The 27959-nt window shown below is 40.2% G+C and overlaps 2 protein-coding genes across 17 annotated transcripts in view; one reads left to right on the top strand and one right to left on the bottom strand.

Annotated features, from left to right (window-relative positions):
- MCPH1 (microcephalin 1) overlaps positions 1–27959 on the top strand; it is a 234027-nt gene that overhangs the window by 129903 nt on the left and 76165 nt on the right. Inside the window, exon 13 of one of the 15 annotated variants that reach the window (XM_070253453.1) lies at positions 4120–4435. The exons of 13 other annotated variants lie outside the window; for them this stretch is intronic. In XM_070253453.1, coding sequence (XP_070109554.1) covers positions 4120–4254 — 135 coding nt within the window. In that variant the 3' untranslated portion in view covers positions 4255–4435. Of the gene's footprint in view, positions 1–4119; positions 4436–27959 lie in introns of those variants that run through there. One more of the 15 variants, XM_070253452.1, reaches the window with a different exon arrangement.
- ANGPT2 (angiopoietin 2) overlaps positions 1–27959 on the bottom strand; it is a 54473-nt gene that overhangs the window by 19267 nt on the left and 7247 nt on the right. For both annotated transcript variants that reach the window (XM_001494120.7, XM_005606424.4), the window contains exons 2-3: positions 5859–6014; positions 1984–2105 (exon numbers count right to left, since the gene is read on the bottom strand). In XM_001494120.7, coding sequence (XP_001494170.2) covers positions 1984–2105; positions 5859–6014 — 278 coding nt within the window. The remainder of the gene's footprint in view (positions 1–1983; positions 2106–5858; positions 6015–27959) is intronic.

Raw genomic sequence — 27959 nt, 5'->3', positions numbered from 1 at the left:
AAAAAAAGAATGATAAGATGAAAAGATGCATAGTACTTTGAACTTCAGCTGGTGACTCTAAATGTGTTATAGTGGCAATCTTCAGCAAAATGTTGGCCCTACTAAGTACTCTGACTTCATTTGAACCTGTTCTATGAAGAAAGCAATTGTGCTTTGGGGGAATTATTGAAGATTATTTAAAGTATGCTTTGTCAAATGTGCAAAACATTGGCATATTTTTGTAATGATGATCTTGCAAATGAAATCTTAGACTAGTCAAAATTTAAGGCACCTAAAAACACAGCATGCCAAACTCATTGAAAGATGTAAAATCTTTGGCACAATTTTCTTATTTTTATTTATTAATAGCAGTTGATGAAGAAACCTTACTATTGTCATTTCATTTCATATTTATGACAAAAGAGAGTATAATTTCTGCAGCTGCTAAAAAGATTATTCTTCCTGCAGGTGTAGATTTGTTACATATGACTTTTGTGATGTATCAGCTGATAAAAGCTGTACCTTTTAGTATCTGTACTAGGGCCGGTCACTCAGAAACAGTTCTTATGCAACTCTAGTCTGAGTTAGACTTTTACAATCCAAGTTGTGGAACACTGCTGTTGCAAGTCACATAAAATTTTAGTTTGTTAGATATGTTTGACAAGGTGGTTTGGTGGAGGAAATGTTGTGATGTTTAAATTGAATTTCATACAAAACTAGATTTGAATTATTGGAAAAGCACATTATTGGTCAATATGAATTAAACTGGGAAATACTATGAAGGACTGAAGTGAAAAAAGTGTGAAGGATCATTTTTACTGACGATTTGAATGTTGTAGGATACTAAACTAGAAACGTAAGGCAGTAACAATGTTCAGTACTAGGGTGGGTTCAGCAAACTGGACTCAAAGACATTATTGTTCTGGCAAGTGACAGAAGTAATTACCCAGCCCCCATGTCTTCCCAACATTACTGCAACATATTGAAGAAAACCTCATTAAATAAGACCATTTTAACAAAGTGAAATATCTCAATTATTGATCTCAAACTTTTATTTATCACTTGGCAGAAGGAAAAATTGAAACATTAAAGAAAAATAATTGGATAAAAAAAATCTATTTGCTTTTCAAAACCCTAAATCAATAATAAGTTAAACCTGTTACCTAAACAACAGAAAGAATTAGTTTAGCTTAGTTCCTGATTAACGGGAAAGAAGGATTATAACACAGTGTTTATCGTCAATTTTGGCTAAGAATAAAGAATTACTTAAATTGTAAGATAAAAAGAGTATATTGTTGCTTGACTGTTCTCCATGTGATATTTCCATGCCTTGATCAGAAACAAGGAAATAAGCACAGTAGGTGTGTGAATACAATTATCCTCATATGTCCCTGACTGGAACAGAGCTATGAAAACAATTCCCACGCATCACCCATCATTTCTGCTTTTGTGTTGCTTTTCTTGGGATTTTTCTATATTTTATTTAAACATTAATACAATCATGTTTAATATTAACTTTTGCTTTTGCCTTATATGTTTTAAGAGTAAGGATTGCATCATGCAATGTGCATTGGTTTATAATATAAGTGTAGTTTTTCTGCTGTAGATTATTTTGCATTGGAAATAACTGAGTGCCCTAAGGCAAAGAAGCTTGGTAACGTTAATATTAAAATGCCTAGGCTAGTGTTACTTTTGTTTCATAATACTGGCTGTATTTTTTTATAGGTTAACATGAATAATATTGAGGCAGTTCAGAGGATTTCTGTAAGAGAATCTTTAAGGGCCCAGGAATGAAAAACAAAATTGAGGACTGTGTGAGAAGGTGCATGCCATTTCAATATTTTTTCCAAACTCTATCCCTACCTTTCCCTCACAAGGTTTCTGATCCTCACACTACACGTTAAGAAATTCCGTATTTTGGAATCCATGCTTGAATATGAAATAGGCTTTCATATCTAGAAAGTGTGTGATTCTGGATTATAAATGTTTTTGTACTTTTATTACCTGTTCTTATCTTGCAATTTGTTTATTTCACTGGTCTGATCCAAAATCTGTTTTTCCAATTTGTTTGTAGAAAGGGAATGTTCCAGAAGCTGAAGTTCAAGTCTTGTTGTCTGATTTAATACCTAAATATAACAAAACAAAATTCCTATTTATCATTTTTAAAATTAGGTATAACTTCCTTTTAATTAAGTTATCTAAATTATAGGAAAACATAAATGAAACATTATTTAACCAAGCATCTTATTTTGGCATATTTTTCATTTTCAGAAAAGGCTTGATGTCCTGGATTACATGAGAGTGCATTAAACATTTTTTCACCACGTCTTTATTTTGGAAAGTGTTTAATAGTTCTGGACAATAATGTTTGTGTCAAATAATATAATCTTATTTTTCTTGTTCTGCATGGTTTGTCATTTCTTTTCACACAGTGAGAGAAGTGGGAGTGTAAAATGGTCATATTTAATATATCAGAAATTGTTGATAAATGAAAAAAGGTTTTGCCTCTGCTCAAAACAAAATGCTCTTCTCGTATTTGTTTGTCAGTAGACAAAGTATCTAGAAGTCACAAGCTTCCATTCTCTAATAATACAGTTCATTTTCGGCCCAGCAATTCCTAGTTTGTATTCACTTGTTTAGCCCTTTATGCTTTTTTCCTTTTCCATTTCTTCTTCCTATTTTAAAAATCTTGTCAACCAATTCAGAAACAATAGCATATCAATATAAGTGGGCGCTCAGTTTTGCTTTGTGGGTCTTTCTGACATATACCATGTGCAGTATCGCTGTTCCCATTGTGTTCGAACAACTTTAAGGCCGAATTCTTTAGCATTTGGCTGCCTTTTAGCAGGAAGAATCTATTACTCATATCCTCTGTGTCATGCTTATTCAGGATGTGATATCACGTGTAAGTGTAAGGCAGAATTGTTGCCCAGGAATTAGGGTCCTTGAAAGAAGCATTGTTTGTTCGGGGTCTGTGTCATTCATAAAAGGGTTGGCCTGGCCCCACTGTGCAGGTTTAGGGACAGTCCAGTCCTTAGTCAACGCTGGATGCCTTCGTACCATGAACACTTTTCTGTGAATGAATAAAGGCATTGGCTGATGTAAGGGATAGGTTTTAATATTAAAAGGGATGGGTTTTAATATTAACACCTGGAATATAGATTTGGCCTACATCTTCTTTGGGTCCCAACATTCTATGCTGGTTACTACTAAAAGGAAACTGAAGTCTTATTTAACTCATAAGGGCTATAAATGAGTACCACGGGGGAAAGATGGGGAGGATGGTGTGTGTGTCCTGACTGACCAGGATCAATTGCGATGTCCTTCCATCACTTCTCTGAGGCCCTCCAGCTGCAGGTGACTGTCTAAATATCCAGGTCAGGTGCTTGTCTGTTTCTCTAAGATCTCAGATCTCCGACCATCCATCATTGTCCAATTTAATAGTCTCTCACTCTGACCAGCTGGAAGAATCTTGCTTCTAATCAGAAATGTCCACATTTGGGTTTAAACCTGTTTCACACAGGAACTGCTCAGCAAATTCCCTCAGGTGGGCTGGGTACATGATCCAGACCCTTGATCTCCCTCAGGCTCAGCCGTTCGAATGTGTTTAGTTGGACATTCCAGGCTGTTTTCTTTCCAGCCATTTTCCGATTTTCCTGTTTATCCTGGATCATATGATATCTAGTTTCACAACAGACTTTTTTTAAATCACGTGACCCAAGGAAAGCACTCTGGCCGCTGGTAGGCTGACTTACACAGGATGCAGCAGGTTTACGTCATTGCTCCGTGTCTACAGTTTATCTCTCTTCTCTGAAACATGAGAAATGTTACACTTCCAGAACCTGTTTTGGATGAGCTGGATTTCCTACCAGTTTTACTATCAAAAGGTGGGAAATGTGACTTAAACAATACTAATTTATTTTACTACTTGACCATGGATATATCGATACATTTACTTTTAAACTTTTGTATCTTTGCATTTTTAGCTTTTATTACCTCTTGGGATTACAGTTTTCGGTACCTTCTGGTCCCTTGTGTGGACAATTTCTGTTTTTCCTAAAACTGTTCTAATACTGTGGAAAGATTTGGTCAGCAAATAAGTTCTTATTCTATCCTCAAACATCTTTTACTCTTCTGCAGCTCCCGACTGTTTGCTCCGCCTTATCCCGCAGTTTTCAGAGAGCGATGAAAGAATACCTCTGCCCTTCCAGACCTGGTCTTAGCACAAGTGGAAGATCTCACATCTTCTGCTGGCTGGTGGCTGGCATTTCTTAGTCCATTCAGCTGGAGGAGCATATAGGAATAACATGTCCTGGGAATCATTGATAATTAAATCTGCTTTGTGTATGTGCATGCTTTATAAATCAGAGTAGGAAGATACTAACTTCACAAGCCTATAAAGAAGCCAGCATTAGGAACCAGAAAGTTGATTCACCAATAAAGAGGCCTGAACTTGAAGCATCTCCATGAATTCTTTCAACAGCACTTTTTCCACCTGGACTATTCTTTTTTTTTTTTTTTTTTGAGGAAGATTAGCCCTGAGCTAACTGCTGTCAATCCTCCTCTTTTCGCTGAGGAAGACTGGCCCTGAGCTAACATCCATGCCCATCTTCCTCTACTTTCTATGTGGGACGCCTGCCGCAGCATGGCGTGCCAAGCGGTGCCATGTCTGCACCCGGGATCCCGAACCAGCGAACCCCGGGCTGCCGAAGCAGAACGTGCGCACTTAACCGCTGTGCCACGGGCCGGCCCCTCCACCTGGACTATTCTTATCGAGCCACATGTTTTGTGTTGTTTCGTATGACTCTGGATGAATTTTGTTTTAACGTTTTGCTGTCATTCTTCTATGATTTTAGTACTTCATGTTCTTCTTTCCCACTGTGTTCATCAGTAGCTCATGGCCTCTGCAGGTTAGAGGGAACTCAGCAGTCAGTCATCTGACCCCGCCTCTCAGTTCATAGTGAAACCCCTGAGCCTGAAAGGTGGAATGCCTCACCAGATTTGTTCATCCAGATGATGGTGGGACTAGAACATCACAGGCTCAGGCTCCTGGCTAACGGTTGGGCACCCTCTGTGCTCCAGATGCTGCCTCTTACTATGCTGTTTGCTTCTTTCTCTCCAGACTCCTGCCACAAATTGTATAAACTCATGCCACAAATTGTGTTAACAGTTCTTTCAGATGTAGCTTTTATCTTAACTCAAGAGTTAGATTTAAGAACAAAGTTTCTAGGGGCTGGCCGTGTGGTGTAGTCATTAGTTCATGTGCTCTGCTTCGGTGGCCGAGGGTTCACGGGCTCGGATTCCAAGTGCGGACCTATGCACCACTCTCAAGCCATGCTGTGGCAGCATCTCACATACGAAATAGAGGGAGATTGGCACAGATGTTAACTCAGAGACAATCTTCCTCAAGCAAACACAGGAAGATTGACAACAGATGTTAGCTCAGGGCCAATCTTCCTCACCAAAAAAAAAAAATAATGAAGTTTCTAGCACGCTGCCTCAGTGCTTTTCATTTCTCAAATGCACAAAGAAAGTTAAGGACTTTGGAATGAAGTTTATCTAGAGTCTGGAAAATACCAGTGAGGCAGAGGAGCATTTATCTTGTAGTTGTCAAGGGTGAGTAAGATGAAAATGATTTGAATGTCCTTAGTAGAATAAATGTAATTTAACCTCAGTATTGAAAATGCAAATGTATTTGCTAATTTTAAATTCCTATCTAGCCACAAATTCTTAATTTCTAATCAATTACTTTTTTTATTTTCCTGCTATAGTCGAGCTGTCTTTACTTTTCCATTATTTCATTAAGTGACCATGCAGCATGATTTCATGCTGGTATTTATCTGGCTGGACCATCGTGTGTGTTCTGTTTCCTTACTTACTTGGGCTTCAACATCAGTTAACTTTCTTGTTTGCTCTGCGGTTTGGTTTAGTAGGTTGGTTCCTATTTCTATCATCACAGCCGTCTGGTTCTGTACTGCATTCTGTTGCATCTCGACCATTTCTTTCTTCATATTGTCCTGGATATAATTCTCAAGCTAGGAAAGAACACATGTCAGGAAGACAGTCATTATCAGATGACCAGAAGACTTAATCCTAAATATTTTCTCTTTCCTTTAAAATATCTATTGGAAGACTTGTGCCTTGCTTTCATTCTGAAATCTTGCTTTTTTTTTTTTTTTTTTTTTATCACTAGTAGTAAAATACAGTGTGATTTTGTTAAGTCAAAATCAGGCAGCTTAGTAACATCCCGTGTAGGAGACGAATGTTCAGATCCCTCCAGAAGTCCACAGGGATCTGTGGTGAGGGATGTATGAAGCCACAGCTCAGGCCTGGGCAGATGCGTGCCAGCCGGCAGGAAGGACCATGGGGATTTCACTGTGTTACATCCACTCTGCCAAGCTGAGGCTCTGTCCATGTGACGCAGGAAATGAAGATTTGATACTAAAAAGCATCACTTGTTTCTACCACTTTCTAGACTTATGGTTTCTCAAAATATAGATGTTAGTAGGCTCTCTAAGGCAAGAATATGAGGAAAGGCACACCTTTGGGTTTTCCCCATAACTAAGAATCACCCCTCAGTTCCATATTCTGCAGTGGCCCCTACTTCCCTCATATTGAGTTCATCATGCATCCTACCCATTAAGTTTTTCCTACCAGGTATGCATTTTTCACGATTTCATCATTTAATATATCAGGCAAACTTTTAATCCTACACTAGTCCATTCATCATCTCATGTGCCAGTCGAGACTGGTTCGTCCTCCGTGAGTTACTGTGGATGATGGGCATGCTGACTCATTGTAACGTTAGCTTAAGCATGAGAGAGTGAAGAAGCTAATTTCACTGCTCAAGGTATTGATACCTATATCTTTCTCAATAAAATTACATAATGGTATATAAATTCAGGACAGCGTGGGAAAGAGCATGTGGGCCTCAGGCCATGGATGCCTTCTCCCCTGTTTCAAGCCTTTGACTCTAGTTAAGTTGCTTAACTTTTGGGGGCCCCAGTGTCCTCATATATACAATAAAGTTTCTCATTGGTCAGAGCAGTGTTTTAAGGATTACTTAAGCTATGCTTTTAAAGTCATTGTCCATGTATAACTTCGGATGCTTAAAATATAATTTCCTTTCTTCTTTGTTTTCACAATGATCCAATGATGGGAGCCATGAGTCCATACATTGATTCAAACTATAGGCTCATGAGGACAGAAACCCTATTTTTATTTCTTTTTCACATAGTTACAACTCAAACATTTTTTATTAAATTGAATAATTGGAAGTAGATTATAAAACTGCCTCAAGTGCCTTTCTTTAAAACTGGTAGTTCTCTGCAGAAAAACCATTTGTAGAGCCAGTCATCAAACATAATTTCTCCTAAAATGTTAGCCACTAAATAATTCTGTCCTTCTCCCTGTAAGAGTGAGAAAAATGGAACGGGAGAGGCAAAGTTTCTCCCAGAGAGTTCAAGGGCTCCTTTGTAGGTGCAACTGATGAATCGTCTTGAGTGCTATTCTAGGGCCTCAGGGCCAGTCTTAGAAGCGAAAGGTTGCTGTTTCCGTTGCTTGCTCGCCATTGACTCTGTCCTTGCTCCCACTCCCTCCGGGCTGGTAATCTTGATGGTTAATGGCCACTCCCTGGTTCTCTCTTGGTTGTTGGGCAGAGCAAGTAGCATGAAATCTGACAATTACTAAGGCTCTGATCATGTGCAAAATCTTGTAGTTGAAGCCTTTACTTCTCAACATAAATCACAATAGATTAGACCATTATAAAAAAAAAAAAATGAAGTCCTATTCCTCAGCAGTCCAACATCTCTGATAGAGACTCCATAAACTCTCAAGAGTGGTACCCTTGTTAACCCTATATTAACTAGTTGGTGCTAACTGGCTCAGACTTTTTAGTGGCTGTGTTCTTTCTTTCTTAATTCATTCTTCCCTTCCCCCTGCCTTTTTAAAGTTATAGCTTTTATGATTTAAATACGAATTTAAAAGAACTTGTAGATAGAAGTTTATAATTTCTCCTTTTTCCCTCTCCCACTCTCTCTCTCGCTCTCATCACCCGGGGTGATGGAATTTCTGAGGTTAGGGTTAAAGCTGTATAAGTCATCCAGAGGGGTTGTTTTAGTTCCTCTTAACACCCAGCAAAGATAATATTTAGAAAGACTTATTCTGGGAACTTTGGAACCATTAAAGATACGCTCAAGCTGGAGTTTGGTTTAAGTCCATACTCAGAAGTAATAATTTACAAAATAGTATAAATAAAAGTCTTAACCTTCTTATTGATTGCAGTACTTAAAAGCTAAATAAAAATAATTCTGTCTTTCTCTCTGTAAATCATGTAACTAGAGGGGGAAAATGAATCCTTTAATCCTCCCCCACTCCCATTTCTAGACCTACTTGGTAAATGTGGTCACAACCATCAAGAGACATGAGGAGATTGTTTATAATTTGACATTTTAAAGTCAAATTCTCATTTAAAATTAGACTTAGGAACTTTAACAGACATAAAAGACCTAATTTTTAAAAATAAAATTTCTTAACTTTATTGCCATATTATTTTCTAAACTTGGAAACGATAGAATGCAAAATACTTTTTAAGTTGCTGTTTTTTCTGCTTTTCAGGATGACAGAGTATGTGTATGTGGTAGGTATGTGTGAGTGTGTGTGGTTAACCTTACATTGAAGCAAGTTACAGATCTATGTATACACGTGATGAGTGTGTATATGGATATTCTATATAGTATATATGTGTATAGTGTCTATATACAACTAAATAAAGGAAAATTCTATATAATACTGACCCAATTGCTAACTAATTGAAGTCTTTAGGAGAAAAGTGGAACAAAAACAGAAATATCGTGTGTTACAGATTTTGTGTTGATTCTTAAAAAGATTTGTGCTCTTACACTTGAAGCAGTGAAAATAAATTAAGATTTTAAGAGAAATGGGTGATGTGACAGTCATGGACTCTTTAAGAACAAAGAATATGTTTAGTCCCAGAAGCAACAGCAGCAGTAGCAATACGGTAACTATAGTTAACGTTTGTCGGTTCCTTCCACTGTCTCAGCTTCTGTCTCCATCTCATTCTGTGGCCTCCAGGTGCCTGGTATTGTGTGGGCATGGGTGCTTCTGAGGACTGGCACGCCTGTAAGCAAACTGGTAGTTTAACTCAGGGGCCACGCCACACTTTTCCTGCCTTTCAACAGCCAAAAGTGTATATCCCAAAACTGGCCTGAGTGTGCCTTCCAATTTCGAAAATTCACAGTGCCTTAAAAAGCAGATAGACCACCTACCACGCGGTTAAGGAAGGGGAGGGCATCGTTTTTACTAACAGAAAAGCCTAGAATCGAAGATCACCAATGCTGATTTTATTTCCTGGGAACGTCATGACAGAAGAATCTGTCTTTCCCTCCAAAGACTAGTAGTAATTTTTAAAAAGAAAGAGTTCTGACGTTCATAACGTAGGGTAAAAATGAACATTTCCAAAGGAAGTTCTCCTATTTAATGGAGTCTCCCTAAATCGTTACAAGTCAGAGCATAAGACCAAATCTAGAAATGAAGCCTCTGTGACTGACCCACCCGGATAGATGCACCTTGAAATTTGCCTGGCTCTTGATCTTGGTGAATTAGTTCTTTTCTAGTTTATTGCCCTAGAATAAATGTCTTCCTGTTTAGCATCTCCCTTATTTTTAATGTGTGTGACTGAAACCCGGAAATATAGAAATCTGACCAATGAAATTCCATCCTGGTATATGGAAGTCTTAGTACAAGAAAATAGATGAGGCAAATAAGATCTCTCTTCCCATTGGCAGCCTGATACTCCGCTCTGCTTTGGCAAAATTTCCCGTCCTCGCTATTTGCACTTAGCTGCTCTTATCAAAACAGTTCCAAGACACTTGAACCTCCCGAGGGAGGGGGCAGGGTTCCATCTCATTTCACATGTGTGACTTCGCATCCTCATGTTTTGCAGGAATGTTTGACACTGCCTTCATATCTGAAGACGATTAGGCAGTCATTCTGCTTTGTGAGTCCACATGTCTCTGAAAAGGTCCCCACTGTAAGTTTGGAAGATCTGTGTGGACATTCCTTCTGTCCCCTTCTTAGTGAATGGCCTGAGCACTCTTCAAGTGTGGGTCCTTGAACTGTTTCTCTTTCCTTAGCATTCAAATGAATTCTCCAAGTTTAATTAACATTTTAAGGCTATCACTGTCATTATAGTTGCATAGATTGTTACTGAGTATTATTTTGATTTGCCAGAAAAGAATTACACCCTGAATGCAGCCTTTAAAAGTTGGCAACACGTTGAAGCTCCAGCAACTAGAATATAATATTTTAACACATCATAGACATACGTATTTTTTTACTTTAAAATATGTCCTGAAGTTTTTCACTACTTGCCAACATTTGGAACGATCACATTTGACAGGGAAAATAGGTCCATTTGCAAGGCAACTATGGCAGATTGATTGCACATTAAAATGTTCTGCTCACGATCTTCCTTCTCACCAAGATTATCATCATTATTTTTTGTACCAAAAAGAAAGTAATCTTGAAATTGGATGGGGAAAGGAAAACATTGATAGTGTGTGAAAACTGTCCCCAACTTCGAGATTTTGATGTTGGTCCCTTTTATATGGATCCTGGTTGAGAGATCATTTCTACTTAAATAAAGCTCCGTGCCCAATGCCTCTTAATTGTTGAGGTTTTTTGTCCATTTGAATGACGGAATTTCCCTAGGAAATTAACAAATAACTTGAGGTTTCACTGGAAACATTTTACTCTCTAGCATTTCAATTTAGAAATGAAGTAACTATTCTCTCTTACACATACCTCCCCCCCAAAAAAGGATGTTTTTTCTGACCTCAGCAATCCCTCCTGACTTGATCTGTTCTTCCTGCCCAACGTCTACCATCCTCTCTCTCCTGGGTTGTCATGCAGCCCCTAACTGCCCTCCCACCATCCTGCCCGGAGAGTGAGGGTGCTCAGTGCAGACTCGATGATCAGTGCCATTCAGATCCCTCCCTGCACCTTCGCCTGTAAGAGGAAGTGCAGATTCCCTGGCTTGGCAGCACACGCCCTTTCTGATGGTCCTCTGTAATCTCCAAGCCTCATTTCTGTGTGCACTTGCCTCCTGGCTGTACCACACCACTTAGGCTGCTTCACACCTCTGCTCTTTGTCTGCGGCTGCCTTTGCTTGGAGTCCTTCCCCCTTCCTTCTGCGATTACACCCTGTCCCACTGCTCCACCTTCCTCAAAGATCCCCACCATGTTGTGTGCTGCCTTTTGTTACCAAAAAACATTTTGTATTTGTTTCATTGATTTTTAAATCTCCTAATACTATAGGTTTGTATTCTTCTTTGCTTGGGGTACTGAAATGCTATAGCCATATAGCCTAGTAACAAAAGGAAAACATTTCCTCTTATAATTAGTTTGAAAACTTGAATGCAAGATTATTAAATCCAGGGATATTCTGTTTGGAAGGCTTTTGACCTAATGTTCTTGGTTCCCTGTCATGAGTAAACTGAAACATCTTTTGAGATCTTCAGACAGAAAAGTAGCAAACTGGATTTTCCTCCCCCTCCTTATAATGTTTTTTTTTTAACCTAGAGATTTTCCTGCCCAAACAGATGTGTACTCAGCAGTATTTAATGAGAGATGCTGAGATTAAAGGGGAATGGCCAGGAGATACATGACTTGGGCAGGCTTTTGTCCTATTAAACACATGCAAGGAGACCGGGAGCAGATGGACCATCCATGTGTTGGAGACCAGGTTCAAATCCCCCATGGGCTGGGAAGTAAGTTTTTCTCTGTTTCCTCTGTGTATCGATGCCATACTTGAATCTACATAGTCTAGGAAAGTCCATGTCAAAGCCATGTGCCTTCCGTTGACTGTATTATTTTGGCCTTTCTGCCCACATTAGTGTAAGGCCTGGCCTTACACTTGAAATCACAGGAAGCATGGGCCTCCAGCAGAGGTTTCCAGGTGGTCCTTGAGCAAACCTGCTTCCATCCACCATAACTCCGTGGACCCCACCTGCAGAGGATCTTTAAAGCACTTTCTATAACTAGTTTGTTCTCATCTCTTCTTTTCCCTCTTTTCTGTGAATAATTCATGAGTGACTTTCTGCACTCTGACACTGTGTCTAGATAACCTCTTTCCTATTGTCACTAGTAGAAAGAGACTAAAAGTGTGCTTGTTGATGACTGTAAAGCTGAACACGTGATACGGAATAGAGTTACAGGCACCGGTTGGTGCCGTACTAAATCTAATAGTCTGTCCTCCTCCTCCTGGGACAGATAAAATTTAAAATAATTTGAGCATACCAGTATATCTGTGCTCCATCAAGTCATATTTCTTTGCTTGTATTTGTGAGTGTAACTACATATTCTTTTTTGTTAATTGAAAGAGGGTTATCACATACACTTACATTTCTTTGCTTTTTTGTATGTTACCTTTACTATCACTCCAAAATCTAAGGAGAAAATGTATTTCTTCCCCTCCAAATGTTCCAGTCATTTCCTACTGATAAAATGGCTATTTTTCGTCAGTAGCAGCCATTTTAAATATAAGCAGGCTTAATGAGGCTGGCACAGTAACCTACTATAAATTTGAGCATTTCATATGGCAGAAGGTGTCATGTAACACCCATGTGAGGCTTTTTAGAGGGCTCTTAAGGTATATGTATATTTATCCAATATCTACTCAATATCTACCCAGATAGAGCTCTGGCTCACAGCACCTTACAGATACTTGTAAGTCAAGGAGCAGATAAAATGCAGCAGATATTGTAAGGTCATGTATAAGTTTACATACAGTAAGAGTCGTTATAGCAATTTACAATTGCAAATGCCTATATGTGTGTATGTGTGTGTATTTTTATCTCACTTGATTCTCACACTGCCTTAGCTTGGGTTTCCCCCAAAGCAGATCCTGAAACAAAGGCATGCATGCAGGAAGTTTATTTAGGAAGTGGTCCCAGGGAGCAGCCGTGGAGGACGGGCGAGGGGAGCCGGGAGGAGAAGGCCAGTTCAAACATGTGGACTCGGTTAGCCACCACCGAGGCCATGGGCAAAAAATCCCGCAAGACCTTCTCAGGAGCCCTGGGAAATGTGTCTCAGAACTGTCCAGCAGGGGCAAGAAAAAGGACACTGCCATCCCTGCTGTGCAAGGATAGCCCTGTGGGCATCAACTCTCCCACACTTGGGGTTGTACTCGCGGGAGCACTGACCGGGTTTCTACTGGCGTCTCCAGCCAGCTTGGAGTTGGAGACGTTGCTGGGCAGGGAGCAGGGGTTTGTGGGGCTGCCCCGCAAGGACTGGTCCCTGTGGGAATAGCTGAAAGATGAGGTGGGGCCGCAGGGATTGGAATCGCCACAAGAGGTGTTCCCTGAGACAGCAGGCTGCTGCTCTCAAGCGTCTTTTACAGAGGAGAAAACTGAGGGTCAGAGCACTTGCACGCCTCACCACGGGCCCCGAACCTGAGTCTGCGGCAACAAAAAACGAGGCTCAGATGGAGTGGCGCGGGGACCGCGTCGCCTGAAACCTGTGGGTAAAAGCTCACGGCAGCAGTTTGGTGCAGTTGGAAACCCAGCCCTGGTGCATGTGCTGCAGAGGAGAGCAGTCAGTCGTAAAAGCAGCCCCTCTGAAAATGACAGGGTTTCTTACAGATTGGAGAGAGGGGAAGGCTGGAGACGAGAAACGAGGCCATGAACGCTCTGTGAGGAAGATAGGACATGAGCTGGACAGGCTATAGCAGCAGAATTGAGAAGAGCTTCACTTTTAACCTGAGCAAATCCTCATTCACATCAGACATTCTGCAGACCTCGGCCACTGGTCTGGGTCCTGGGGTGTTCTGTCAAGTTCTCAGCTTTGGAGACACTAGGCACGTCTCCTACAGAGGTAGGAAGGGAATAGAAACTGTTCTCTCCTTTATAACTTGAACTGCGTTATCAATTATTACAAATGGGAGCATCTGAACTTCGGATCTGAGAATCAGACTGAAGAATTTAGGCTACAATTTACTGGGGATTTCTTTTCTAATGGAACTAAAGTTGTTCTTGCCTCTCTGAAATTAAGGTGTACTAAGAGAAAAAAATAATGTGAGTAAATATTTCAGTGTCTTTCTATGGCAGACAGAATCTTTGAAATGTATGTCTATATTCATAGACATATGTCTTCCTGTGTGGAGATATGTATAGATGGAGAGAGATCCATCCATTTTCACTTCCCTGTGAGATGATAGTCCTGCAAAAGCTTGGGGGGAAAAGGCTTTAGAAGTAAAAAATATTGTTGAACTCTCATTTTATGAATGAGATCACTAGGACCTGGGTCACAGTGCTAGCCCATAGCAGAGGAAAATTAAAATCCTGGTCACACAGCTCCTGGTCAAACCCTCTCTCCACCACACTGATATAGCTGCTCGTAGCTAAAAAAATGTGCCTCCAAGGTTAACAGTTTTACTTTTTCACTTCTAAGATGAAGTGTTCAGATCCCAAAGGTTATTTATGTCTTTTATCCTTCCTGTTTCTGCTATCACTGTCTGTATTATGTGGGTTTGCTAAAATCCACATAGATTTCTAGGATTGTCTTTGGAGCAGCCCTTTTTTTCCTCCGTTGCATGAAATAAATTTACACTGTCACCATTACTGTACTAGATGACCAGGAAAGGGAAAAGACTAAAGAAACTTAAGTGGTTTTTGTCTTGAAGATACTTTCAAGACAAACCCGTTCCTTTATAAGGAAGGCAGGAAGCTTGTGTTGTTTCTTTCAAAGAAAGGGAGGGAGGGGGACTTGGGAATGCAGATGGGAATGCTGGAGAAGTCTCAGCAGTGGGCCTTGCGTGCCCTGCTGACCACTGCACATCAGGACAGACCTCCAGCCAAGCCCTGTGCAAGACCGAAAGGTGGAAAGAATTCCAACCGGGAGAATTGGAGGGATAATGTTGGAAGATGCTCAGAGTACATCGGATTAGTTTGCATGGAAACTTAGCGATCAAGTGTTCCGTCTTTTGTATATGGTGATGTACTGCTGACGCACCATCAGCGAAATGTGTTTTTGTGGTATTTTCTCAGAATAGCTGATGGCTCTCTTCTGAACTGTTCATATTCTCTTGCCTGAACACCCTTCTGTCTGCTTTACCGTGGGTTAAAATAAATGGATACAACACATGTTTGTCTACTCTCTCCACCGATTTGACATTTCTGGGAGCCCTGTGTGACAGTGCCCGTGTGTGGTGGGGGAGAGCTGTGAGCTTCACTGAGCATCACGCTCTGGGTCGATGGGTACAGCCGCCCAAACCACAAACGACAGTTGATGCCGTAATAAGGCTGGGAAACATCTAGGCAAGTGTGGTCTTTTCATTTTGATTTTCACGTTCATAAGCTAATGCTGCAGCTTTTTTTAGTTTTATGATTTTATAACACTTGAAGTTCACGCTTTGCTGAACCGTTTGGGAGGGAAAGTCTCTCTCTTCTACTGTATTAGACTATCTCTAATTTGACTTCTAGTTCAAACAGTCCTCGTCCTCGCAAGTGTTTTAAGCCACAAAATGTTCTTATTTTGGTATTTATTTACATAATTCAGTGGCCTGGGTACACATACCTTAAGGAATTGTATACTTGCCTGTGCTTTGCAGAAGCAAAGCTATCTAAAAGTGATCGATCCTTTTTTAATGCATGTTAGAAATACAAACTATTTGTTTGATTAGGCTATGTTTTGCATGTTAATTTTTAAAGCTGTGGTGCATTTTTAAGCATGTTGACAACTCATTTTAAACCTGATCCACAGCAGAATTTTTTTCTAATCAAACAGTGCAGCAAAGCAATATTCAACACTCAAATTATGTGGCAACACAGAATAGTATAGATTTTGGTGGGTTTTTTTTTGCTAATTATGACTTCTTTTTAATCTTTATTTCTTGATCTTAAATTTGATAAGAAGTGTATTTAATGTATATCACAGTATTTAGTGCTCACTGTTGAGATGTCGATAGGCAAGCTGGGACTGCTGTTCACGCTGGAAGGCCATAGAAGAGCCTTAACCACGTCCCACTTCTGTCTGTGGGTCACAGTCCAGCGACACCGCACTGAAAACCACACGCACCATGCTCTGTGAATGGCTGCAGTTTGACTCCACGAGAAGAGAGCCCCAACTGGGAACTGCAAACAATGATTATGACTTTGGACAAATCAGTGAGCTTCTAATTATGTCTTCCAAGGCCTCCTGACCCGAAATAAGAGAGTATCTTGCTACAAAATATATGTTGTGTCAAACTTCTCTTTACAAAATACCAGTTCTAGAGATGATGTTGTTTCTGACTCGTTTTTAGAGGGAGCTTATTTTGATCTTTTATTTCAGGGGTGTGTCATTCATATACTAAGGGAGTCACTTTCTCTCCAGTGATTGAGTAGGAATACTTATGAAAATTTGGTCAGAAAATGAAGGTGTCATTGCTCTAAATGGAGTTTAAACACACATCATTTTATTTCTATAGGATTAGTTACTTATCCTAAAGTAATTTTTACATAACATTTCACTCTAAGAAGGAGTTCATTTAAATAAAGACAGATATAGCGTATAGAGTTACACTTTGACATAAAAGAACCTTTCTTACATACTAACTTGCTATATATAAAATCTGTTGAACTGTCCAAATCATGAGGACCTGAAATATGTTTTGCATCCAATTGTATGATACCAAATTGAAACTGCTAAATAACCTTCTTTGGTGAGGACTTTTTGCTAGCTTCCTACTCACAATAGAATTGTTATTTGGATTTGCAAATATTACTCCATGGGGACTATTTGATATATTAATGTACTGCAACTCAATTTTTAAAAATAACATAACAGATTGCTATTAAAATTAAATGCTGTCACAGGCATCATTTTGAGCAAAAGAAGCCACACCCAAAAGAATGCTTACCGTTTGATCCCATGTATATCAAGTTCAAGAACAGAGCAAACTTACTGATAAGACAGAAGTCAGAATAATGATTTCTGGGCGGGAGGTGTTTAGAGGGGTGCAAGGAAGATTATTAACTGGGAAGGGCATGAGGGAACCTTCTGGGGCGCTGGAGATGTTTTATATCTTGATCTCGGTTCTAGCTACTTGAGTAAATTAATATTTTAAAAGTTCACGAAGCTGTCAATTTAAGGTTAGTACACTTTATATACTTTCTGTGTTTTAGACCACAATAAAAAGATTTTTAAAAGGAAAAGATGTTAAAAATGAAGTGTTTGACAAATTTTGCTGTGACACTATGATCCTAGTTGCTATGGGAGGTTTTATTTGTCTCTGTCTGCAGTTTTCATCTGGTTGTACCTGCATACTGCCTAAAGAAATGAATTTTGGAAAAGTGATTTTTAAAGTGACTGTCTGCAAAGAGCTATAGATTAAACCATTCCAGCTTCCCAAAGGGGTTAAAAGTATTCAGTTAGGTAAACTAGTAATTTAACATTCCGAAACTCAATTCTTTCCGGATCAAGCATAAAAGGCATTTGCTCTTGGAAGACCAAGAAAGAATTCAAGCAGTTCCCATTAGTCTAAAAATAAGTAATAAATAAATAAATGTCTGAGTCATGGGTTGCATTTTGTTGGAGTTCAGTGGCTTCGAGTGTAGGAAGAAAATGATTTATTCTCTGAATAGTTGTGCTACCCATTTGCCCACTGGAATGACTACAGAATTACTCTGAGAAAAGTGAAATAAGTGAATTAGTCTACTGAATTTAATCATATTTTGAGTTACTCCAATTTAAATATTTCCTACTTTTGAGCAACATTATAAAAGCCTGAATAAAGAAGCTTTATGTCTGTCAGACGAAGGTGGGGAAGGAGTTCTGTTTGTGATTTTGGAAGCTGTTATAGAGTCATCTTTACAGCACAGGTCTGGGGACTCAAACACCCCTGGGTATGAATCCTAGCTCAGATACATACTAGCTACCAGGTCAATTTTTTTTAACCTCATATTTCTCATTGGTAAAATGGGTATATAAATGTCTCCTCTGCTATGTTAGGTGAAAATTAAATGGAATAGAATAGCAGAGTTCCCAAACTGTATGCCGAGGCACCCTGGGTCCCTGCGGCAAACTCAGGAGCACTGGGAGATAGTTTAAATGTTCAAGGGAGACCTGACAGTACTTAGCGTCTGTCAGCCACTGCAAGAATTAGCGACTCAAAGTAGCTCTCATGGTTTCAATGCTGTTAGATAGTGCTACTGTGCAAAACTGGGTTTTTGGTGGCTGCTGTTGCAAAATGCCAAGTACTGCATGAAAGTCAGAATAGAACTTGAAATGAGGGTCATGGTGTCCGATCTGATGCCAAAGTTTGAGAAGCTGAGCAGTACCTAACTGGCAAGTATATTCCACTCGTAAATAATTGGAATTGCTTAAAATTAAAGTATCAATTTTTACTTTCAATTTATGTGTATTTGTATTTTCAACTGGCTGCTAAATTGTCAGGACGTAAATATTTACGTTGTTGAACATAACCACTTAGTAAATGTAACTGTTAGGTGCTCCTTTTGGCCTGGGGATGCCATAAAGAAATAATTGCTGAGACACTAAAGGTGCCATGAGCTGAGAGGTTTCAGCAGGTTTTGCATAGAACCTTGCTGTTAGTAGGATATAAACTCAATCCACTCTCCTCCTTCCGTTCCCCCAATCCACATACTGTCTTTAATTGCAATCTCGATGATTTGATGCCTTTATTGGAAAACCAGTAAATCAAAATGAACTAGTAAATTGTGCAAGACCTTCATTGAGATGTATTCTTGAATACTTTCCTAACTTCTGAAACTGTTAAGAAAAACAACCATGTTTTTTGCAAGGTAGTTTTCTGGGTCTCCTTGCAGGCTAACACCTTTTATAAGTGTAGTGTGCTTCAGGAGAAATGTCCTCAGAGCAACGTGCCTGTGTTCTGTGGAATGGCATGGCCGCCTCAGGCCAATATGGTTTGGGTGGTGTACTGGCAGTACAGAATGTGTGCCCATTTGTACCAAAATAATGTGGTCCATTTCTGCGTGGAATTTATAGTTTGCATGCTTGCCATCCTCACCTGTACTAAGCTGAACTCATTTTATAACATACAGAAAAGCCAAATTTACTTGAACACCAAAGCAATTTGGGAAGTAAATTTTCAGTGTGATTCTCCAAATGCTTGTGGTAAAAGTACAAGGGACTTGAATCATTTTCCCATAATTAGTTGCAGTTCTGGAGGTCTGCCTCCCCTCCCTAACCCTACTGCCTTGCATGCATGTCTATTCCAATGGAAGCTAGTGGAAAATTCCTATCCGCTTTCACTTCAGTGCCATGAGTTATAAAAAGCATGTCATTCAGAACTGATTTTTTCTTCTGCATGCTTGAATTTTTACTCATAACTTGAAGGGGAAAAAAATTATTTCAAAAGATATTTCTCTATCACTGGGGTGAGGGGCCATAGTATCCATCACCATGGGCCACTATGGATTAGCTGAGTTTGCTTCATCTTTAGGGGGTCAAACATTTATATCAACGAGTGCTTTTTGAGTGATAGCATGTGACATTGCAGCATACTACCACCTCTTTTTCAGAACCACAGTGACCCTCATTCACGGAAGTCGCTTAAGCTTCACATCTTAACTGATTCATTCAGTAGGGACTAAAGCTCACATGCAAGTGAGAATGAGAGGTGAGCGTGCACATAGGAAGTGGGAATGAGGGGTGAGGACGCAAACAGGAAGTGGGAATGAAGGGTGAGGGTGCACACAGGAAGTGAGATGAGGGGTGAAGGTGCACACAGGAAGTGGGATGAGGGGTGAAGGTGCACACAGGAAGTGTGATGAGGGGTGAAGGTGCATGCAGGAAGTGGGATGTGGGATGAGGGTACATACAGAAAGTGGGATGAGGGGTGAAGGTGCATGCAGGAAATGGGGTGAGGGTGAAAACAGGAAGTGGGAATGAGGGGTGAGGGTGTGCACAGGAAGTAGGAGTGAGGGGTGAAGGTGCATGTAGGAAGTGAGAATGAGGGGTGAAGGCAAACACAGGAAGTGGGCATGAGGGGTGAGGGTGCCCACAGGAAGTGGGCATGAGGGGTGAGGGTGCCCACAGGAAGTGGGCATGAGGGGTGAGGGTGCCCACAGGAAGTGGGCATGAGAGGTGAGGGTATGCACAGGAAGTGGGCATGAGAGGTGAGGGTATGCACAGGAAGTGGGCATGAGGAGTGAGGGTATGCACAGGAAGTGGGAATGAGGAGTGAGGGTATGCACAGGAAGTGGGAATGAGGGCACATACAGGAAGAAGGGAGCAGTAGCAGAGGTTTTCCTATTGTTAGGATTTGTTTGTTTGTTTCAATCAAAACATGAGTCATCTTACCCCCATTTTTTAACCAAAAATCACTGTGGTCGGTGCTGTGATTTGGTCTTGACTCCTACAAGCCAGTTTAATTTTATCAGTGGTAGTGAATTCTTGAAAGCTTCCCTCAGTTATGGAAATCTGGTTTCAAATTAAAGTGATCTGAATGCCAGCTTAAACTTTGTGGCTTAGCGTCTTTGTCGAATCCTCTCAGTGCAAAGACCTACGTTGGAGTTTTGGCTGCTCTTTGGGATTCAAATTATGAGTGGTTGGTTCCACTGGAATCTTGGCCCTCTTCTGGGTGCCTTTAGGAGTACTTTGGCTTAAGGAGGCCAAAATTAGGACATAAGCAAAGGTTTTGTCCAAAACGGCGGTCCTGCGTCCCAGCATTTTTCAGGTGGTGTGTGTAGACCTGACAGTGCTAACTGTTCCTGAACCCCTGAACCATTAGTCTCCCAAAGTGTTGATGTCTTTGGGCGGGAAGTCTATGCTAGCCTAGGAAATTTCCTGAAAATTACAGTGATAAACTCAGAAATGAGAAGTGAATCCTCATCTTAAGCCTTATCCCCAGTGGCCATGAGCTTTCCTCTGGCCGACCTCAGAGAAGCAGCTCTTGGTTTTTCATGGTCCGTCTGCTGTGCATCTCAGTGGTCCCAGTACCTGCTCCAGAAGCAAGATCAGGCCAGCCCCCAGTGAGAGAGGAGCTGATACGAGCCATGGTACAGGGAGTACACCTAAAGCATTTTCATAATGGTGACCCTAAGTCATACAAGTTGAAGCATAGTAGGAAGATTTGAAAAAGGAAAACTCCTGGTGCTCCCAGAAGCAGGCTCTAATCTGGAGAATTGTTGCCCATAGTAACCGTCTCTTGATTATGCTGGAAAAATGAAGGTGTTGTCTGGGGAGAGGTGAAGATTGGAAAGGCCAGAGGGAGTGGTGCATGGGTACAACTTGTGAATGGGTCAGGCCTGTGTTTCATCCCCACCCTTTCTTTTCCATTGAATGTGTATACTGCTCCTTCTTTCCTTAGGCGTCTGTTGTACTTTTTTCAGTACCTCCTTGTGAACTTTGGTTGTTACCTTAGTGGGATTATATTATATTTGACCAGGACTTAAAGCATTCCTCAAAAGTTCTTTCTGGGCACCTCAGGAATAAGCACTAAGACCACTTTTCGACATATTTTCTGAAGATTGGATTTCATTAGAAGGCAGATTTAGTCTTGGAAATCACTCAGGGCAGCTTTAAGTCAATCCAACTGTATAGATTCCAAAGATAACAGTACAAGAAAAACAGTACATGTATTTGTCCAATTAAGAAGCATTGACTTCCATAAAAGAACACAAATATCCTTCTACAGTGGTACCATGGGGACATAAATCATGTCATACTCATACAATAAGATACTACAGAGTAATAGAAAAGGACACATTTTAGCACACACGACAATGTGGATGAATCACAGAAATAATAAAACAGACCCAACAAGAATATGTACTGTATTGTTGCAATTATACGAAATACAAAACTTGTTAGAGTTAACCTATGGTGGAATAGAGGCTGGTCTTGAGACGAGGGGGTGCTGAGTGAGAGGGGGCACGAGTGAGCCACCTGCTGTGCTGGAAATCTCAATCGTGAGCTGGGTGGTCATTACACAGATGTATACGTGTATAAAAATTCAAGTTATACACTGAAGATTTGTTAATTTTACTCTGAATTATACCTCAAAAAAAAAAAAAGCGCTAGATTTCGTGAAACAGAGACAGTGCAGCACAGAGTCTGAGACGTGTCTAAGGCAGTGGTCTGAAGAAATGAACAGACCAGGGCTGACCTGGTCCAGCCGATATTTGGGGAGCTGAGGTGTATGTGTGAATGGAAGAAGTTCCTGCTCTTCAAGGCTTCTTTTGCCCATCGCTTATTCCTACAGTGCCATATTTGGAAGAGTTGCATTTCTTTTGTACCACCTTCCCTACCTCTGAAAACATAGCCACGTATGTGCCATTTTCTCCAAGCATCATGGGCTGCCGTATAGCTGTGATGGTGCACGTGTGTCTCGTGATACCAAAGGACGGCAGCTGCCCTTTACTCTTAACCAATGTTGACATCGTATGGAGGTTCAAATCATTTGGGTTTTAGTGTTCTGCTGCTCTGTCTAGGTTCCAGTCTGAGAGGGAAAAAGCAAAGCTTGGGAGGAGGTGGAACACTGCCAGGGCTTTGAAATAAGACGTCCTTAGGTTTAAATGTCTGCTCTGCAGCCTGATGCTCTGGAACCCAGCAAGTCACTTACTATCGCACTGCTTGTCAACATTCCCCCAGCGGTAAAATGGGAACAGTAGCATCTACCCAAACTGGTCATCCCACTGGTTCCGTATTTCCCTATTTGTTCTTACTCATGGTGGTGGGCGTGCTTTGGGTGTGACCATTGTGTGTAGTGTCAGAATGGCAGGTGTTGGGGGACTGCAGTCAAGCCTGTTAGCTCTCCTGACCCACACAAAAAGACCTGTGGATTTTTATTTAACTCTTTTGAAAGTCTGTGTTAATGTAAGAAGCTCTGAAATAAAGAAACTTGATCATAGTTTTGCCAACTCTGTACCATCTGATACCACTGTGAGCTTGAGTTTCTTCATCTGTAAGGGAAGAAGAGAGTATCTGCCTTAAATGGGCTGCCATGAATTTAAATGTGACGATGTCACCACGTCATGTGCACCTGGTAAATGCCAGCTGCTATCATGATGATGATCAGCAGCATTGTCACCTCTGTCATTTTACAGTAACAACTACATAGCGTCAAAGAGGAGAAAGTGGCTTTCTCTGTTTTGACCTCTAGGGACTGCTGTCATATGAACAGTATCCTTTTTGCAAGAACTCTGCAGACTTTTTAAACAAACAAGTGAAGGATGCTGGCATCCTAGGAATGAACTGAAAGCGCCTTTGTTTTTGAAGAGGTGAGTGAGGCTGCTGGTTATCTCCATGGCTGCTGTGGCTGACCTGTGTTGCTGACTTAGGATTCTGGATCATTTAAAACTGAAGTGGATAGAGAAAGGGTCCCCATTTAGAAGAGAGAGTTATTCATTCATCAAATATTTTCATCCTTTTTTTTCTTTCTCATCCAGAGACTATTTATTTATTTATTTATTTATTTATTTATTTAGTGAGGAAGATTGGCCCTGAGCTAACATCTGTGCCCGTCTTCCTCTGTTTTGTATGTGGGATGCCTCCACAGCATGACTTGATGAGCAGTGCATATTAGGTCTGCACCTGGGATCCGAACCCGTGAACCCTGGGCCACCAAAACAGAACATGCAAACTTAACCACTGTGCCACCGGGCCAGCCCAGAGACCATTTATTTTAATAGTAGTAGTATTTTGGGGTGACAAAGGGGAAAGGAAAGGGGCACACTATCAATTCATTCTATATATCGCAGCCGTAAAGGCTTCATGGCATGGGGCAGGCTAATCATGTAAGAAATAAATTATATGTATTAAACATTGTCCAACTAGAGGAAGAAAGCACATGTGGATTTATTGTGTTTGTTATAATCCAGAAGGGAACCATACTTGAAAATATGGGCAATTAATTACACATCACAAAAATGACCAATTGTTATTTGAGGAGATGGTGTTCTGATTCATCTCAGTTCTTTAACTTGTAACATAATTATCCCAACCATCACTGCTTTTAAGAGTATTTCACTGTTACAGTTAAGTAAAAACCAATTATGGTCAGGAATTCCTGTTATTAACACTGAAAAGTTAAAACAGGATAAATTTATTTTTTTAGGAAATTTAAGAATCTGTTCATTAGTAGCTAAAAATAATAAGGAATTCCATACACATACACCAAATATTAAGCATAGATAATTAGCTTGTGGTCAGAATTTGATGATTTTATATTATTCAGCAAAATGTCTTCTCTCTAGCAGCATTTTCACAACAAAATTTCCCATTAAGAACAGCTTTCTTAGGAAAGTTTTAAGCTACATCTGTATGTAATAATTTTTTAAGATTCCAAAGACTAGATAGTGTTTAATAAAACTCAAAGGAATACTTCAGTTATCTTCAGACTAGTGTTTACAATTATCCGCAAATAACCAAGAGTTGATAATATCTGTTGGTTCGACAAATCTAATGGCAGAGAAAATGCTTTCAGGCGCCCGGAGGAAATGATACCTCTTAGGAATTTTGAATCTTTTCTACCGAGATGTACGGGTTGACTAGTTAACCCCAGAATGCCTGCTCAGAAGGTAGTTTTGGGGCTTTCCTTTAATATTCATTTAGTTCCTGCCTTCTATAAAAACAGAACATACAGAAGCGTAGCATTGCTTATAACTTACTGAAAGCTGAAGTGATAAAAAGTACATTTAACAGTAAAGTCTGACTCTTAATTGGCTCACAGCATCAACTGTGTGCATGATGGAGCACAGGTAGGGTAGTTTAGGAGAAGATGCTGTGGCCAATTTTAGAGCAGGTGTTTCTGCAACGAGGCACTCAGCCATGTGCTATAAATGAAGACATTTTATATATGCACTTACAATTGTCCTTTTCCATGTTGAAAGGAGGTTCATTATCTTACAAAGATGTGCTTTAGGGTATATAACTCAGAGGTCTAACGTCAGATCACTTAACCTGATAAGAGTAAGTGGAATTATAATCTTTAATGTGAGATATAGTACAGATCTTGCTAAGTGTGTTTCTGGTACTGTTACTAAGATTAATTATAATGTTAGTCCCTGCAATGATATAACGTCTTACAGTTTCCGACGCACTTTTGCATTCATCATCCTATTTGAAACACATAATACTCCCCTGAGGTCCCCACCGCAGGTAAGAAAGGTAGGTAAGAAAACCTTAAGTTTCTGAAGGTACACAGTGGGGGTTTTAGCCGTTAACTTAGTTGAATAAGGCAAGGATCACTAAACAAATGTACAGTCAACCATGCTAAAAAAAAAAGTCACTAGGTGAAAGAAGGCAGTTTGAAAAGTCTACATACGGTATGATTCCAACTATATGACATTCCGGAAAAGATAAAACTATGGACACAGTAAAGGGAGGGGTGAATAGGCAGAGCACAGTGGATTTTCAGCCAGTGAAACTACTCTGCGTGATGCTGTAGTGGTGGATATGTCGTACATTTGTCCAAACAAACCCATAGAGCGTACAACACCCAGAGTGAACCCTACTGTAAACTAAGGACTCTGGGTGATCATGATGTGTCAGTGTGGGTTCATCAGTTGTAACAAAAGTACCAATCTGGGGGGGTCATTGATAATGGGGGAGGCTGTGCATGGGGTGGGGTGGGGAGGTATATTGGAAATCTCTCTACCTTTCACTCGATTTTACTGTGAACATAAAACTGCTCTAAAAAAATTACCTTTTTTAAAAAAAAAGTCATTTACTACATATAAGGAGGAATGAATGAAATAACAAAAAAACTTTTATTCTGTAGTCTCAGATTGCACCAGTTAACCTAGCTAGCTCTCACTGGTTATATAGTTAAACAAGCAGACACTGAAACCCCGGAAAATAACTTCAAAGGCACTCTTGTCTAATGATATTAGCATGGACTTCATGTGCAAATACGGTCTATTTTATATTTATATTTCTTTGAATCTCATCAGTTGTGTCCAAGATACTTCTTTTGGTATAGAATGACTTTATTCCAAATTCAAGAGAATGTGAACACATCGTTCTCTTTGCTCTAGTTTGGCTAAATTTCTGGGGCTGGCTTGGGCCAGAAATGAAATCCCTGAATTTGTCTCAGTTTTTTTTCACCTCTTCCTTTTTCCTTCAGGATGTAAGTCTTGAGGGCCTTAAAGGCTGCTCGACAGAGGGAAATGGGCAGCTCCCAGTTCTCTCTCACCCCACCTTGGAACAGAAAGACTGTCAGACCAACTCTCCTTGTAAAGTCCCACATGATTCAACAGGTTATACCAAAAAGTATGGCCTCCTTGCTGTGGATTCAGGAAATTAGACAAAATCTCATAACACGTTTTTTCCCTTTTGCTGTTGAGCCTAACTACCAAGATGTACTTTTGGTAACCAAAGTAGAAATCTCCAGTGGGGAGCACGTTCAGCCCAGCACTAAATGTTGGTTAGCGACATGCAGAGGTAACCTACAGTCCAGGTTTAACTCTGATCCCTGGAATTTGCTGGAACGTCAAGGAAGGTGCTAAAGTACATCCTAGAATACTGAGTCCTTATGTTAAGACAAGGACATTTAGGTCGTAGGTTTTGTCCCAGGCTGATCACCAGATTAAGTCACCCTGGTGGAATAGGCCCCCTCATACCAAGAAGACTGCTAATACGTGAGCGAGTGTTGGTGTGGTCTAGACGGAAGGTGACCCAATTGAGAAATGGAGAGGTTGAATGCTTGCCTCCTTTTAAGACTTTTATTAATATTCTCTACCTAAAAGATTAATAATTTATGAATATTCAGCACGTATAAAACAATGAATTCTCTAGGAAACTGTGCTGACACAATGAAATAATGTATTTCCCAAGACCTCTGTATCTCAATATTTCTTCCCTTAAAGATCATCATTGTCCATGAAAAATATAAAATTACTTACTAAAAAATGACAGGTTCTATTCTTAACATATATACTTAGTTTGGTTGATTGTTGGTTTTTTAGATATTAAATATTGGATACTTTGTAGTGTTAAGTTGTCAGGTTAGCGTAAGTGTTCCGAAAGCAATTCACAGCCCTGTGAAAGGTTGCACCAGGGGAGGACTGAGGCTGATTTTGGAGTAATGACTGGCCCCGGCGCCCCCAGGGGCAGGTCCCACAGCCAGTTTAATTAGGTTCTAGTTGAATTGCAACGGTAATGGTTTTAGCTGGTTGAAGCAGTGCTGATGGTAAAAGGATTAGGCCCACTTCATGGGAGAGTTTTAATAGGTTTCACATCTTTAGTTAGCTGGTGCATGCCAAGCTTAGGATAAGAAAGAAAGGCAATTTCATGGAAGAATATCTAATCAAATGTTAATTTACAGACAGACAGCTGGCACAGCTGACTCACAGTTCAGGTGGTGGAGGAGAGGTCATCCCTTCATGTTCAAACTTTATGTAAAACAGTTATTTTAATTCCAATTTATTGTTGAAACTTTTGTTCAAAAACATTATGACAAATTCTTTTACTGCTTTTGATTACGTCAAATGATTGAATTTTACATGTTTTTCTCACGTTAAACATTCATGTCATGCTGACATCAAGGCAGTTTTGGTTATCCCCATGTGTAGGATACTGGATGGGAGACACACTCTAGTCCTTTTAAAAATCGCACAGAGGACAGGGCAGGTCACACAATACTTTCCCGGGACTGAATTTTATTTGCCTGGACTTTCGGGTGGAACTGTGAAACTCAGGATGTCACCCTCAGTCAACTTCCAGAAAAGGGTTACTATATATACGGTTTGTTAGAAGCTGCATATGTGCTTTCTCTTAGTTAGCATATAATTTTTTACTCTGCTGAGCTACAAAGTGGAATTTCATGTAATTACTTTGCACACAAGATAGTTCCCCCCAAAAGCTGCACGTTTTTTCTTAGCAGCTTCGCACCATCCCCACCTAGAAAGGGCTGCATATCTTCCCTGTAAGAATTTGATGACAAAGTTGACCACGCAATAGCCATCGTGCGCAGCGCTGCTGAGGTGTTCTGCTAT

The sequence above is a fragment of the Equus caballus genome, chromosome 27, assembly GCF_041296265.1.
Source record: "Equus caballus isolate H_3958 breed thoroughbred chromosome 27, TB-T2T, whole genome shotgun sequence".
NCBI lineage: Eukaryota > Metazoa > Chordata > Mammalia > Perissodactyla > Equidae > Equus > Equus caballus.
The sequence above is the reverse complement of the archived record's forward strand: the minus strand, read 5'-3'. Positions and strand labels throughout refer to the sequence as shown.